Source organism: Miscanthus floridulus, chromosome 15 (genome assembly GCF_019320115.1).
Source record: "Miscanthus floridulus cultivar M001 chromosome 15, ASM1932011v1, whole genome shotgun sequence".
NCBI lineage: Eukaryota > Viridiplantae > Streptophyta > Magnoliopsida > Poales > Poaceae > Miscanthus > Miscanthus floridulus.
This window is the reverse complement of record NC_089594.1, coordinates 14,565,415-14,580,007: the sequence shown is the minus strand read 5'-3', so window position 1 is coordinate 14,580,007 and position 14,593 is coordinate 14,565,415. Positions and strand designations below refer to the sequence as shown.

General features: G+C 49.2%; 1 protein-coding gene across 1 annotated transcript; it reads left to right on the top strand.

The window, feature by feature from the left end:
* Positions 1-3,559: 3,559 nt before the first annotated feature.
* LOC136507048 (uncharacterized) lies at positions 3,560-14,120 on the top strand. The gene is made up of 2 exons (XM_066501900.1): positions 3,560-4,050; positions 14,003-14,120. The coding sequence occupies exons 1-2, from the start codon at positions 3,560-3,562 to the stop codon at positions 14,118-14,120; spliced, it is 609 nt and encodes a 202-aa protein (XP_066357997.1).
* Positions 14,121-14,593: the final 473 nt, after the last annotated feature.

The window sequence follows — 14,593 nt, the reverse complement described above, 5'->3', positions numbered from 1 at the left end:
CAGACGGGAAGTACACGGCCAAATCAGCCTACGCAATGCTACAGGCTGGATCAACAAAATTCCTAGGACACAGGCTAATCTGGAAAACGTGGGCTCCTTTAAGGGTCAAGATCTTCCTGTGGCTCGCGTTCCGCCGGAGACATTGGACGGCCGACCGAAGGAGAAGGCACGGACCGGACGCGAGGGACTCCTTCTACCTCAGCGACAAAGAACAAGAGTCAATCGATCACATCCTAGCCACATGGCCGTTCACCAAAGAGCTCTGGCACCGCATCGTCCAAGCACTCGGTCGACAAACGCCACAACCTCAACCCACAGTCCGGCGGTGGTGGCGACGCCTACGCACGCTCTGGAACGGCGAGCGTCGGGATGGCTTGGACAGTCTGTTCGCCCTTGTCTCCTGGTAGGTTTGGAAAGAGCGGAACACCCGTTGCTTCAGACAAGCACCATCTTCCATGAACGAGCTGCTTCAGATCATCAAGGCTGAAGCTGACCGGTGGATCGAGGCCGGAGCAAAAGGTTTAGCAGCCATGCGTATTTGAGAAGAAAAAAAAAACAGTCAAACAGAGTTGTGCAAACGGAGGTGGAAGCCAATTTTTGTAAACTTGATCGCCTCTGTTCATTTCATTTTTTAATGCAGTAGAGAACAACCGGAGCCCTGGGAAGCACTCCCAAACGAGCCTTGGTGACGCCATATGGAAGAGGAGATTATATCGATCCGCCTCCGGCGAGCCGGCCGGCGGCGCAAAAGGTGCGACGCCATTGTGGACGACTGTGGCACTGTGCGCAAAAACTAAATTAAGCCCGGCTGCGCCGCAGGTTCCTTCCGATCGAGCATTCTGCTGCTCATCGAGTCGATAATACGTACACACACATAGTCAGTGCAGGATGATCGATCAGCGTCAGGCGGCGTCAGCGTGCGTGCATATCGGCGCGTACGCACACGCGTTCACACACGATTCTAGGAGGGCTGCCTGTACGTACTCCCCCAGTTGCATTCTTGATCGATAGAGCTGCGGCGCCAATAATGCAGGTTGATCGGAGTGTCCACCAACCAACCGACGTGCCGAGAATTTTCGCTCGCCCCTTGTTCCTCAGCTCTCATCCATGCATGCGTGGAGCCCTGTGTTATTCATCAACTTGCATTGTAGTGAGCCCTGTGTCGGGATATAATACCGGGGTACCCAATGAGGTGGAACTAATAACCATCGAACGTTGACGCTTCTAGTCAGACAAGAACACTACCACACTTCTTGCCTAAACGACGGAAGATTGGTTCCGCCTCGCTCGACCCTCGAGGGCTAGACTCCGCCTCGCCCGACGGCTGAGGGCAGGCTCCGCCACGCTCGACGGCTGAGGGCTGGCTCCGCCTCGCCCGACGGCTGAGGGCAGGCTCCGCCTCACCCGGCGGCTGAGGGCTGCTTCCGCCTCGCCCGACGACTGCACCCTACTCCTTCGTAATGACAAGCGCGGGGTATGACAAGACATTCGAGTCAACCGCAGTACCGAGGACCACGCCCTGCACGTCTGTAGGAAGGTACCATCAGGATTCGACGGGACGGACGCTTTAGGCCCTTCCAGGCATGGCATAACCCGAACAGTGTTGTAGGCAACGACTTTGGTCTTACAGTGTTGTGGGCGCCGCCATCAGCCCTCGGACGTGGATCCTTACACAAGCATACGACAACCACTACAATCCAAAAGAGAACTCACATCATCTACAGTGACGAACGTATGGTCACTTCTCCATCTACTCCCCGTAGGGTCACAGCTCGGCTCCCTGGCACACCGCACCGTCCACCGGTGTAGGTTGGGGCGTACCCATTTGTTGGATGAGGCCAGGGCATGGCCCTATGAAGATCAGCGAACACGCCATCCCTGACACGGTCTGTCGTGTCAGCAGTACAGGCACGGGGGAAAGGAAGACCCGGCTCCTTCGAAGGACCTTCTCTACCTTCCGGTTTTTTCCTTTTTCTCCCATCTGTAATCTCTGCTCCCTCTTGGTCTATAAAAGAGAGAGTAGGGCACCCCGCTAAAGGGACGGATCGATTCCACACACAGCATACAACCAAGCAACAACCAAGCTCTTGACATCCTTTCGACCCTTCCATCAGAGACTTGGGACCTGTCCCTCTCTCGACCGTTTGTACCCCCTACTACAAACCTTTTTCGGTACTAATTACATAAGCAGCAGCAAACTGAACGTAGAGACATTCTGCCCGAACTAATATAAACCTTGTGTCCTTTAGTACACTATCCAGGCCTAACGCGCAACAAATATAAATTTACTAGTTGGTGTTTGTTCGAAACACCGACACCCTATATGACAGCGGCGAGGACCGGAGCTCGAGCCCACCACGGCTATCATCCTCGTCGCGGTGGACGCTACGACAGCAGCGAGGACCGGAGCTTGAGCCTCGGCCTGCCAGGCCCTCAGGCCTTCGGCCGGCACATCCTCAACGCGGCTTTCCCACCAAGGTACCAACCACCTACAAATATCCCTAAGTACTATGGGGAGACAAACCCCGGACTTTGGCTCGAAGACTATCGGCTTGCCTGTCAAGCCGGTGGTGCAGATAATGACGACTTCATTATTTGCAACCTTCCACTGTTCTTGGCCGATTCAGCACGAGCGTTGTTGGAACACCTACCGTCCAACGCGATCCAGAGTTGGGCGGATCTGAAGGAGATCTTCGTGGGGAATTTCTAGGGCACATACAAGCACCCTGGGAACCCATGGGACCTCAAGAACTGCCGTCAGAAGGCCGGTGAGACCCTCCGTGGGTACATACGGCGCTTCTCCTGACAATGCAATGAGCTCCCTAACGTCGTTGACGCCGACGTGATAGGAGCCTTCCTGTCCAGGACGACCTGCGAGTCTTTGGTTCATAAGCTGGGACGCAAAGACCCGTGAACCACTAAGGAACTCCTGGACATCGTCACCAGCCACGACTCAGGAGAAGAGGTGGTTGGAGCGATCTTCGATCGTCTCGAGGGCAAGGCAAGGCGGGACGAGGGTGCTGGCAAAAGCACCTCCAATCGTTCCGCCAAAAGGAAGAATAAGAAGCAACGGCGCGAGGACTCGCTCATGGCCGCTGTTGACCGCAAGGGTGGTCGGAAGCCTACAGAGGGCACTCCGAACCACTTCAAAAAATTACTCGAGGGGCCGTGCCCGAACCACGCCTTTCCTATTAAGCATCTACTCAAGGACTGCAACCTCATGTGGCGGTTCTTGTCCGGAGGCTCCAACAAAGGGGAGCAGGGGAAGGACCCTGCCCCCACTGCGGACGACGCTGAGGAGAAGGACAACGGCTTTCCAACACCGAACGACCGCCTTATGATCTTCGGAGGATCAGCGGCCTACGACTCCAAACACCGTTAGAAGGTCGCGCGCCGCGAGGTCTATATGACCGAACCGGCCACGCCTGCCTTTCTCCGGTGGTCGGAGTCTGCCATAACTTTCGATCGGACCAACCATCCGGATACCGTCCCACACCCAGGGAGATATCTGCTTGTGGTCCACCCAATCGTCGGCCTAAAGCAACTCTCCAAGGTACTGATGGACGGAGGCAGCGACCTCAACATCATGTACGCCAAGACGCTCAACGAGATGGGCATCGACTGGACGCGCCTCCGCCCAACCCGAGCACCTTTCCACGGCATCGTGCCCGGGAAGCTGGCCATGCCACTCGGGCAGGTCGGTCTGCCCGTTACCTTTGGGGATCAGTTCAATTACAGGACTGAGACCCTCACCTTCGAGGTGGTTGGGTTCACCGGAACCTTCCACGCCATCCTGGGGCGTCCATGCTACGCGAAGTTCATGGCCATCCCCAACTACACATACCTCAAGATGAAGATGCCGGCCCCCCACAGGGTCATCAGCGTTGGCACCTCCTTCCAGCGCACCTATGAGTGCGAGGTCGAGTGCTGCGGTCACGCTGTAGCAATCATCGCCTCAGGAGAGCTTGCCACCCTCAGGGAGAAGGTCACCGAAGAAGCACCTGACGCCAAGAAGGCGACCAGATCGTTCGAACCGGCCGAGGGCTCTAAGTAAGTCCTCGTAGACCCCAACAGCCCCGAGGGCAAGACGGTACACATTGGTACCACACTTTCCTCCAAATAGGAAAGCGCGCTCATCAACTTCCTCCGCGACGACATCTTTGCGTGGAAACCCTCAGATATGCCAGGCATTTCGAGAGAGGTCGCCGAGCATACCTTGAAGATCCACCCAGGCTCCAAGTCAGTGAAGCAATGCCTGCGTTGCTTCGACGAGGAGAAACACAGGGCCATCGGTGAAGAGATAACAAAACTCTCGGTAGCCGGATTCATCAAGGAAGTATACCACCCATAGTGGTTAGCCAATCCCATTCTTGTACGAAAGAAGAGCGGGAAATGGAGGATGTGTGTAGACTATATGGGTCTCAACAAGGCGTGCCCAAAGGATCCATTTCCTTTACCGCGCATAGACCAAATAGTCGACTCTACCTCGGGGTGCGAAACCCTCTACTTCCTTGATGCGTACTCTGGGTACCATCAAATCATGATGAAAGAGTCTGACCAGCTCACGACGTCTTTCATCACCCCCTTCAGATCGTTCTGCTACGTTTCAATGCCGTTTGGACTGAAGAACGCTGGGGCTATGTACCAGCGCTACACGTTCAAATGCTTCAGGGACCTCATCGGGCGGACCGTTGAGGCCTACGTTGACGACATTGTGGTTAAGTCTAGGTGGGCTGACTATCTCGTTACCGATCTTGAGCAAACCTTTGTGAAACTCCGAGCGAATGGCATCAAACTCAATCTCGAGAAATGTGTTTTGGGGTCCCAAGGGGCATACTTCTTGGCTTCATCATCTCCGAGCATGGCATAGAAGCCAACCCAAAGAAGATCTCAGCCATCACAAGGATGGGCCTGATTCAGAACATAAAGGGGGTCCAGCGAATCACAGGGTGCCTCGCCACACTCAGCCGATTCATCTCACACCTCGGCGAACGAGGTCTCCCCCTTTATCGACTCTTGAAGAAAGCCGACCGCTTCGAGTGGACATCCGAGGCCCAGGAGGCACTTGACATGGTCAAACTGCTTCTGACAAGGCCCCTAATCCTAGATCCTCCAAGCGACGGAGAATCCCTCCTGCTATACATAGCGGCCACCACGCAAGTGGTCAGCGTCGCCCGGGTGGTAGAGAGGGAAGAAGAGGGGCACGCCCTCAAGGTGCAGCGCCCTATGTACTTCATCAGCGAGGTACTATTTGACTCTAAGACCCACTACTCCCAAATCTAGAAGCTCCTATACGCCGTCCTCATCACCAAGAGGAAGCTATGCCACTACTTCGAGTCACACCCCATGACAGTTGTGACGTCGTTCCCCCTTGGCGAGGTCGTCCAGAGCAAGGACGCCATGGGAAGGACCGTGAAATGGGCGCTCGAGTTGATGGATCAAGGCATCACGTATTCCTCCCGAACAACGATCAATTCCTAGGTGTTGGCTGACTTCATCGTGGAATGGACCAAGGTCCAAACACCACCGACGGTTGTCGATCAAGAGTACTAGACGATGTACTTCGACGGATTGCTGATGAAGAAGGGCGCCGGCGCGGGGCTAGTCTTCGTATCACCCCTTGGGGTTCGCATGAGGTACATGGTTCGTCTCCATTTCCCCTAATCAAATAATATGGCCAAATATGAAGTGCTCTTCAACGGCCTATGCATTGCCATCGAGTTGGGCATCCGACGCCTCGACATCCGGGGTGACCCTCAGCTGGTCGTCAACCAAATCATGAAGGAGTCAAGATGCCATGATGCTAAGATGGTTGCGTACTGCCAAGAAGTCCGATGGCTGGAGGACAAGTTCGACGTCCTCAAACTCAATCACATCCCAAGGCGTCTCAACGAGGTGACCGACATGCTTGCAAAAGCGGCGTCCGGTTGAGAGCCGGTGCCAACGGGTGTCTGTCGGTGCGGGACCCATGGGATACCCCGTAAGGAAGGGAGAAGATCTAGTCTAACTAGGATTCTTCCCATGTAATCTTAGTAGTAGTATTATTCTGTAATCCTACTAGGAACTCTCTTTGTAAACCAACAAGGACTCTGGCCTCCTAACTATATAAAGGAAGGCAGGGTTCCTAGAGACGAGACGAGACAATCAATACAACGCAAAGGCTAACGTTGACTGGACGTAGGGTTATTACTCGATCACGGTCGAGGGCCCGAACCAGGATAAATCGACTATCTCTTGCGTTAACCATCGAGTTCTGCATACGCTGAAGCCCAAACAAACTGCCCTGGGTACCCCAATGGCAGGCTATCGGTGGTGAAACATCAACAGCTAGCGCGCCAGGTAGGGGCTTTCAGTGAATTTGCATCCGAGAGCTTGACGGACCTCGACAACATGATCTTCTCGACGGGATCAACCTTCATCTTCGGTTCATGGATCTGCGAGGCAGGCGACGATGGCAAGCTCCAAAGCCGTCTCCTCGAAGATTCGGATCACCATGAAGACCTTTCTATTTCGGCGACTATGACAGATCAACTCGCCAAAAGATTCGCGTGGCTCGTGATGTCCGATCCAACTCAGATTTTGTGGCTTTGCGCATCCGACTCAAACTCAGGCTCCGCATCCGAGATGGAGTGTTACCCGAGTTCTTTCGAGAAACCAAGTTCTTTTCCGGCAGGGTTCCAGAACGCGGCCTCGGCCTATCAAGGATTTAACTCGGAAAGCATTCAGAGTTCTCTTGAGAGTAGTCCGAGTTCTTTTCTGGTGGGGCTCCAGAGCGCGGCCTCGGCCTATCAAGAATACAACTCAGAGTACACTCAGAGTCCTTTCAAGAAGTCGGGTCCTTTTCCGTTCGGACTCCACAACATGGCAAAATCTTATCAAGCATGGCCCGAAGGATTCCTCGATATGGTGCTTAGAATGACACTGAAAGGAGCTTAGGAAGGTCTCGTACTAACTATAACATCTCAAGACTACATCGTCCACTGGCCAGGTTCTGTTCCTGAGGATAGCGGTACCCGACTAGTCGGCACGACGACAACAACAATTCTACCCTACCAAGAAGGAGACTCGATCTATGACCTTGAAGCCTCTACTAAAGTTATCAACAACTCCGACAGTGAGGAAACCGACGCCGATAACAGAACAATTCACGCACGAGAAGTATTCATGGTTCGCCGTCCTCAATCACCATTGGTCCCCCCAGAAGCACCCGACGTCAGGTCATCGGATGAATCTGAGTCCAACATATCACCCTTTACCCAGGGGCACGATGGTGAGACCGAGAATCAGAAGCAAGCCAGAGAAAGAAAAAACAAATTGAAACAAGGACGCTAATGCCGTGCTAGGCAGCGCAAGGAAGCTTGGATCAGATATGAGTCAGATCTGGCCAAGTATAATAGAAGGAAATCAGAATGAGAAGTTGAAGAAAGACGTGCGGCAAATACACCTTACAATAGGATCCGAGAAGCACTAGAAGAACTCGGACCGACCTCACATCCCAGTGAAAAACAGGAATAGCTCCAGGACTTTCTCCAGATAGCAGCCCTAAGGACGCACGACGGAAGGACCCGCTCAAGACTACCTACCAGGTCAACATCTCATAGGAAGGAAGATCAAAATCAAAGGAAGTCCGCTTTCGAGAGACTTGGACCAAGTGGAAGTCACAACAGAGAAAGTAGAAGGGACCACAATCAAAACTACCGAGTTGAACAACCAAGAAAGATTAGAAGCGAAGTACCTATTTAGACAGCCCCACAGAACTACTCTCACCAAAACAACAGTTGGCTAGAAGGAGGTGCTGAATCAGAATACAGAGAAGCCAGAACGCACGATAGATTTCCCTGTTTTGCAAACAGACTTGTTTCAATACGACTACCTCACAAGTTCAAACCGTCCAACCACTCTTAATATGATGGCAAGACCGAACCAAGGCAGTGGCTCAAGATTTACTCGCAATCGATTGAACTAGCTGGAGGAGACGACGATATCAAGACCTTGTTCTTTCCCATGGCCCTAGAAACCATGCCCCTCCAATGGTTCGACAAATTGAATCCAGGGTCAATCAGAAATTGGGAGGACTTGCAAAGAGTTTTCTGTGAAAATTTCATGGGTATCATTACGCACCCCATCACCCACGTAGAATTAAAAGGACTCAAGCAGAAAGGGGGCGAAAGTCTTAGAAATTACTATCGACGATTTGGCGAACTACGTGCTCAAGTACATGATATCACTGAACGAGAAGTAATCGAGGCTTTCTCTTACGGAATCATGGCTAGGTGGCAATTTCAGGACTTTTGCAAAGAGAACCCAAGAAACAATGAAGAATTCAGACGCATAGTAGAAAAGATTATTACTGCAGAGGAGAAGACACGAGAAAGGTTTCCGGATAGAAACAACCAAGACAACCCGGACAAGCAAAATCATCGAAACAACAGACATCAGGAAAGAAAACGTGGACCAGACAACACCATAGCGGTGGCTGACAAATCAAGGAAGTTTTCCAAACCCAGAAAGTATGACGACATTGAAAACATGCATTGCATCTTGCACCCTAAAGGAAATCACACCATCGGAAATTGCTACACCTTCAATGATCGATACATAAGAAAAGATAGTAAGGGAAACACTAAAGAAGACAATCAGAAAAAAGATGAAGACAACCACGAAGATAAGGGATTCCAAAAATCCAGGGGGACAGTAGAAGTGATCTTCGCCAGGGCCCTAGATTCAAGAAGCAAACATCAAGAAAAGCTAGCTCTACGAACCATCATGGCAGCAGAACCGGCTACTCCAAGATATCTCAATTGGTCACAGTATCCAATCCAGTTTTCAAGAGAAGACCAATGGACTAGCATAGGAAATGCAGGCCATTACCCACTGGTTCTAGATCCAACTATCGCCGGTATGACTGTCACAAAAGTACTAATCGATGGGGGAGCCAGACTCAACATCATTTTTTCATAAACGCTAAGGAAGATGGGACTACAACTCACCGGGATGATTACACCAACGAGCATCCCTTTTTATGGGATAGTACCCGGCAAGACAGCCATGCCACTTGGACAAATCACTCTACCAGTTACTTTTGGAACTCCCTCAAACTACCATACAGAGTTCATCAAGTTTGAAGTTGCAGACTTCGATTCATCATATCACGCAATCCTCGGGTGCCCAGCACTAGCAAAATTCATGGCGATACCGCATTATCCGTACCTATTGCTTAAGATGCCAGGGCCTAACGGTGTCCTTTCCCTTCGAAGTGATTTGAAGCGCGCTTTCGACTACGACGTTCAGGCAATCCAAATTGCAGCCAAAGCACAAGCCGTCAATGGTAGAAAAGAAATAGCCACTATTGCTGCAGAAATAAGCCCAGAAGAGCTAGAGATACCGGCTAAAAAGCCCAGCATCCTCGCACCACCAAAAGAAGCCGACGTCAAGCAAATTGACCTAGGCACCGGTGATCCCTCCAAAACAGCAACCATCAGCGCCCACCTCTCAGCACAATAGGAACTCGCGCTCACCAACTTTCTTCGGGACAACAAAGATATCTTCGCTTGGAAGCCGGCCGACACGCCAGGTGTCCCAAGAGAGTTGGCTGAGCACAGAATCGATATCAATGAAGGCTCTAAGCCTATGAAGCAACGGCTACGACGATTCTCACCCGATAAGAAGGCAGCAATTAAAAAAGAAATCACAAAGCTAATGGTAGCTGGATTCATCAGAGAAATTCTTCATTCAGATTGGCTAGCAAACCCAGTTCTAGTACAAAAAAAGAATACGGATGAGTGGCGCATGTGCATCGACTACACGGATCTCAACAAACACTGCCCGAAAGATCCATTCGGGCTACCACACATTGATCAGATAGTTGATTCAATAGCAGAATCTGCCCTATTATCCTTTCTTGATTGCTATTCAGGATATCACCAGATCGCATTAAAGGAACAAGACCAGAGCAAGACATCTTTCATTACTCCATTCGGTGCCTACTGCTACAAGACCATGTCATTTGGACTCAAGAATGCTGGTGCCACTTACCAATGAGCTATCCAAACGTGCCTTGGTGAACAGATCGACGAAAAAGTAGAGGCATACGTGGATGATGTAGTAGTAAAAACAAAGAACCCGGACACACTAATTGAAGACTTAAAGCAAACCTTCGAAAACCTGAAAAGGTGGAGATGGAAATTGAACCCAAACAAGTGTGTATTCGGAGTTCCTTCAAGACAACTTCTTGGATTCTTGGTCAGTCATCGTGGAATCGAAGCCAGCGCCAAGCAAATTCGAGCCATAACAGAGATGGGCCCTCCTCGAAATATCAAAGATGTGCAGAAACTAACAGGCTGCATGGTGGCCCTCAATCATTTCATATCAAGACTCGGCGAAAAAGGGTTACCTTTCTTTAAACTACTAAAGAAGACAGACAAGTTCGAGTGGACAGAAGAAGCCAATGAAGCTTTCAAAAGACTTAAGGCATACCTCACTTCCTCGCCCGTTCTCACACCTCCAAATAAATATGAAGACATGATGCTGTACATTGCGGCAACTTCTACTGTGATCAGCACAACGATAGTCGTAGAAAAAGAAGAAGAAGGACGCGTATATAAAGTATAACGCCCCGTATACTACATCAGCGAAGTACTGTCAGAATCAAAAATCCGGTACCCGCATGTGCAAAAACTACTCTATGCCCTCCTGATCACTTCACGCAAGCTTCGCCACTATTTTGAAAGCCACAAGATTACTGTGGTGACAGATTTCCCACTCGGAGACATCCTACACAATAGAGACGCAACAGGGCGCATATCTAAGTGGGCAGTTGAACTTGGTGCTCTCAATATTGATTTCACCCCACGGAAGGCAATTAAATCTCAAGCCCTTGCCGATTTGGTTGCCAAGTGGACAGAAATACCATCCTTGACCATTGGAAGATGTACTTTGATGGATCGCTCAAGCTATCTGGAGCCGGTGCAGGCGTTCTCTTCATTTCTCCAGACAGAAAACAACTCAAGTATGTCCTTCAGATATTATGGCAAGCTACAAACAATGAAGTAGAATATGAAGCCCTCATCCACGGGCTCCAACTGGCAATTACCCTCGGAATCAAGCGATTACTCGTATACGGCGATTCGGCAGTAGTAATCAAACAAGTCAACAAAGATTGGGACTACACCAAAGAAAACATGGGCACTTACTGTGCTGAAATACAAAAACTCGAAAAACATTTTCAAGGATTGGAAATTCTACATGTCCTACGCGATTCTAATATTGCAGCAGACGTCCTTGCAAGCTCGGATCGGACAGGGCGAAGGTCCCACCGGGCGTATTCATAGAGGAGTTATCAGCTCCCTCTATCAAACAACTCGGTGAGATAACCCCTGAACTCCTAGCTAAAGGCACCCAGATTTTGGTAATCAACACCTCATGGACCCAGGTTTTTATTGATTATATCAAAGAGAATAAGTTGCCAGCAGATAAAGAGGAGGCTACCAGAGTTGTTCGCAGAAGCAAAAACTACGTCCTAGTAGGGGACAAGCTGTATAGAAGAGCCGCATCATCAGGAGTACTCCTAAAATGTGTCTCATTTGAAAAAGGCAAAGAGATCTTAGACGAAATACACTCAGGTTGCTGTGGAAATCATGCCGCTTCAAGAACACTAGTCGGCAAAGCATTCTGCACCGGATTCTACTGGCCAACCGCTTTGAAAGACGCTAAAGAACTCGTCAGAAAATGCAAAGGTTGTCAAATGTTCGCAAGACAAGCTCATGTACCAGCTCACAATCTCATCTGCATCCCACCTGCTTGGCCTTTCTCCTACTGGGGGCTGGATCAAGTGGGACCTCTCAAGAAAGCAAAGGGCGGTTTCGAGTACATCTTTGTAGCAATTGACTAGTTCACCAAGTGGATTGAATACAAACCACTCGCAAAATACAGCGCAGCCAAAGCAGTCAAGTTCATCCAAGACATTATGCACCGCTTTGGCATGCCCAATCGAATCATCACATATTTGGGTTCTCCCTTCACAGCTACATAATTCCAAAGTTGGGCACAGGATTGCGGCTTTGACATAGATTACGCATCAGTCGCACATCCAGAAGCCAACGGACAGGTAGAAAGGGCTAATGGACTCATACTAGCCGGATTAAAACCAAGATTGTATGAAGAACTAGTGGACTATGGATCCAAACGGATTGAAGAATTACCCAAAGTAGTATGGGGGCTACGAACTCAAATAAGCAGAGCCACCGGATACTCACCTTTCTTCCTAGTTTACGGATCAGAAGCCGTACTACCTGCCGACTTGATCTGGACGTCACCAAGGATAGAACAATATGACGAAGGAGAAGCAGAACACACCCAAAGATTAGAACTCGATAGTACAGAAGAAGTCAGAGTAAACGCTACCCTTCAATCAGCCAGATACCTCCAAGGTTTAAGACGCCACTACAACAAGAATACCCATACTCGATCACTCCAAATCGGAGACCTAGTACTAAGAAGAATACAAAAAACTAACGGACGCCATAAACTACTCAGTCCATGGGAAGGTCCTTTTATTGTCACAAAAGTCACCGGACCAGGCACGTACAAGTTGATAGCTGAAGATGGAAAAGAAGTCAACAATATATGGCACATCAGCCAACTAAGAAGATTCTACGCATGAAAACAACTCAAGGAAGAATATATATACAATACACAAGAGATCAACATTCATGATCAATAAAGATGGTGTTCCTCGACAACATATGTCTTATTATAGCTTTCCCCACAATTGTTTTCACTAAGCATATCAACGTTCATGATCAATAAAGATGGTATTCCTCGACAACATATGTCTTATTATGACTTTCCCCCAGTTGTTTTCACTAAGCATACCGGCCGAGAGCAAAAGAGCTAAAAAGATGCTTGAGCCCGCCGATGAGGGTAGCTAATAAGCTAACACCCGAACCAAAAAAGCAAAATGGCTGAAATTATGCCTGAGCATACCGGCCGAGAGCAAAAGAGCTAAAAAGATGCTTGAGCCCGCCGATGAGGGTAGCTAATAAGCTAACACCCAAACCAAAAAAGCAAAATGGCTGAAATTATGCCTGAGCATATCGGCCGAGAGCAAAAGAGCTGAAAAGATGCTTGAGCCCGCCGATGAGGGTAGCTAATAAGCTAACACCCGAACCAAAAAGCAAAATAGCTAAAATTATGCCTGAGCATACCGGCCGAGAGCAAAAGAGCTAAAAAGATGCTTGAGCCCGCCGATGAGGGTAGCTAATAAGCTAACACCCGAACCAAAAAGCAAAATGGCTGAAACTAAGCCTGAGCATACCGGCCGTGAACAAAAAAGCTAAAAAGTTGCTTGAGCCTGCCGATGAGGGTAGCTGATAAGCCAACACCCAAACCGATCCTAAGATGTTGTTACAACCAGGGAAAGGGCCAGATGCTGGCCACATCTCGAGTTAAGCAAAAAAGCTAAAAAGAAGAAGCTAAAGATACTTGAGATCGTTGGTCCTAAGTCTTTCCAGTACCAACAAGAACAAAAAGGTTGTCAAGACAAAGATCTACTTACCCCGAGTTGTTTACATGGCGCAGACGAAAGCCATACAAGCACTCGTCAAATCAAGAAAGTTTGTCAACACAACGATCTACATATACCGAGTTGATTACACGGCGCAGATAAAAGCCATACAAACGCTTGACCTATCAAGGAACGATCCTACAACGGATGAAACAACACCACCACCATAAACCGTGGATGCGCACCACGACCAACAAACGACTACTCGGAAAAAATTCTGATCACTTGGACAACTCATTTAAAGAATAAACAAGGCGAAGACATCCAGGCAAAGAAGACATCAACAAAAAATAAAGAATCTTCATTCAAGAAAGAAGTATAATATCCTATTACGGAGGCTGGAGTACAAAGGTCAATTACATCAAGCATCGTCATCAGGAGAAGAAATATCAATATTAAGATTATCCACAACTCTCCTGGCTAAATCTTTGACCTCAGGCGCCACCTTTTCAACGGCATCCAGATATTCTTGACTCTCCGCTTCCTCTACAATCTTGGACAAAGGGACCTCCGGAGCAAGAACCTGGACCTAGGCAAGAACGTTTCTGGTACATAGTCGGGCGCACCTCTTCACAAACTCCTGGAAACGGGTTGGAACTTTGGGAATAAACTGAGCCCAAGATTGACCATCATCTGTTGGAGTCCAGAGAAGGTCGGCTACTGTCCGAAATGATTTCCACAAAGCATTCCAGTTCTCAGTAGCTATCGTCAACTTACCAGTCAAGACTTCAATAGTTTTTTGGGCCTGCACAAGATCCCTGTCAGCTCCACACCTAATCAACTTAGCAAGCGTGAGTTCTTCTTCAACATGAGTAATTACCTCCTCAGCCCTGTTGTGATTATTACGAACAAGAATCTTCATTTCCTCAATACCCTCCGAGAGCTTCTTCTTTTCAACTCAGAGAGCTCGACCAAGCACCAAAAAATAAGTCAGCAGAAAGGGAAATTTGAATACAAAAGGAAACAAAAAAGAACCTGCAATACCATTGCACTCTTTCTTCATGGCCACCACATTCTTCAAGGCCTCCA

Excerpts from the sequence above, each read along its gene's own strand:
- LOC136507048 (XM_066501900.1), top strand. The coding sequence starts at position 3,560 with ATGGACGGAGGCAGCGACCTCAACATCATGTACGCCAAGACGCTCAAC. Across the intron at positions 4,051-14,002 it reads GAACCGGCCGAGGGCTCTAA|GCGCCACCTTTTCAACGGCA; the intron begins GTAAGTCCTCGT and ends CTTTGACCTCAG.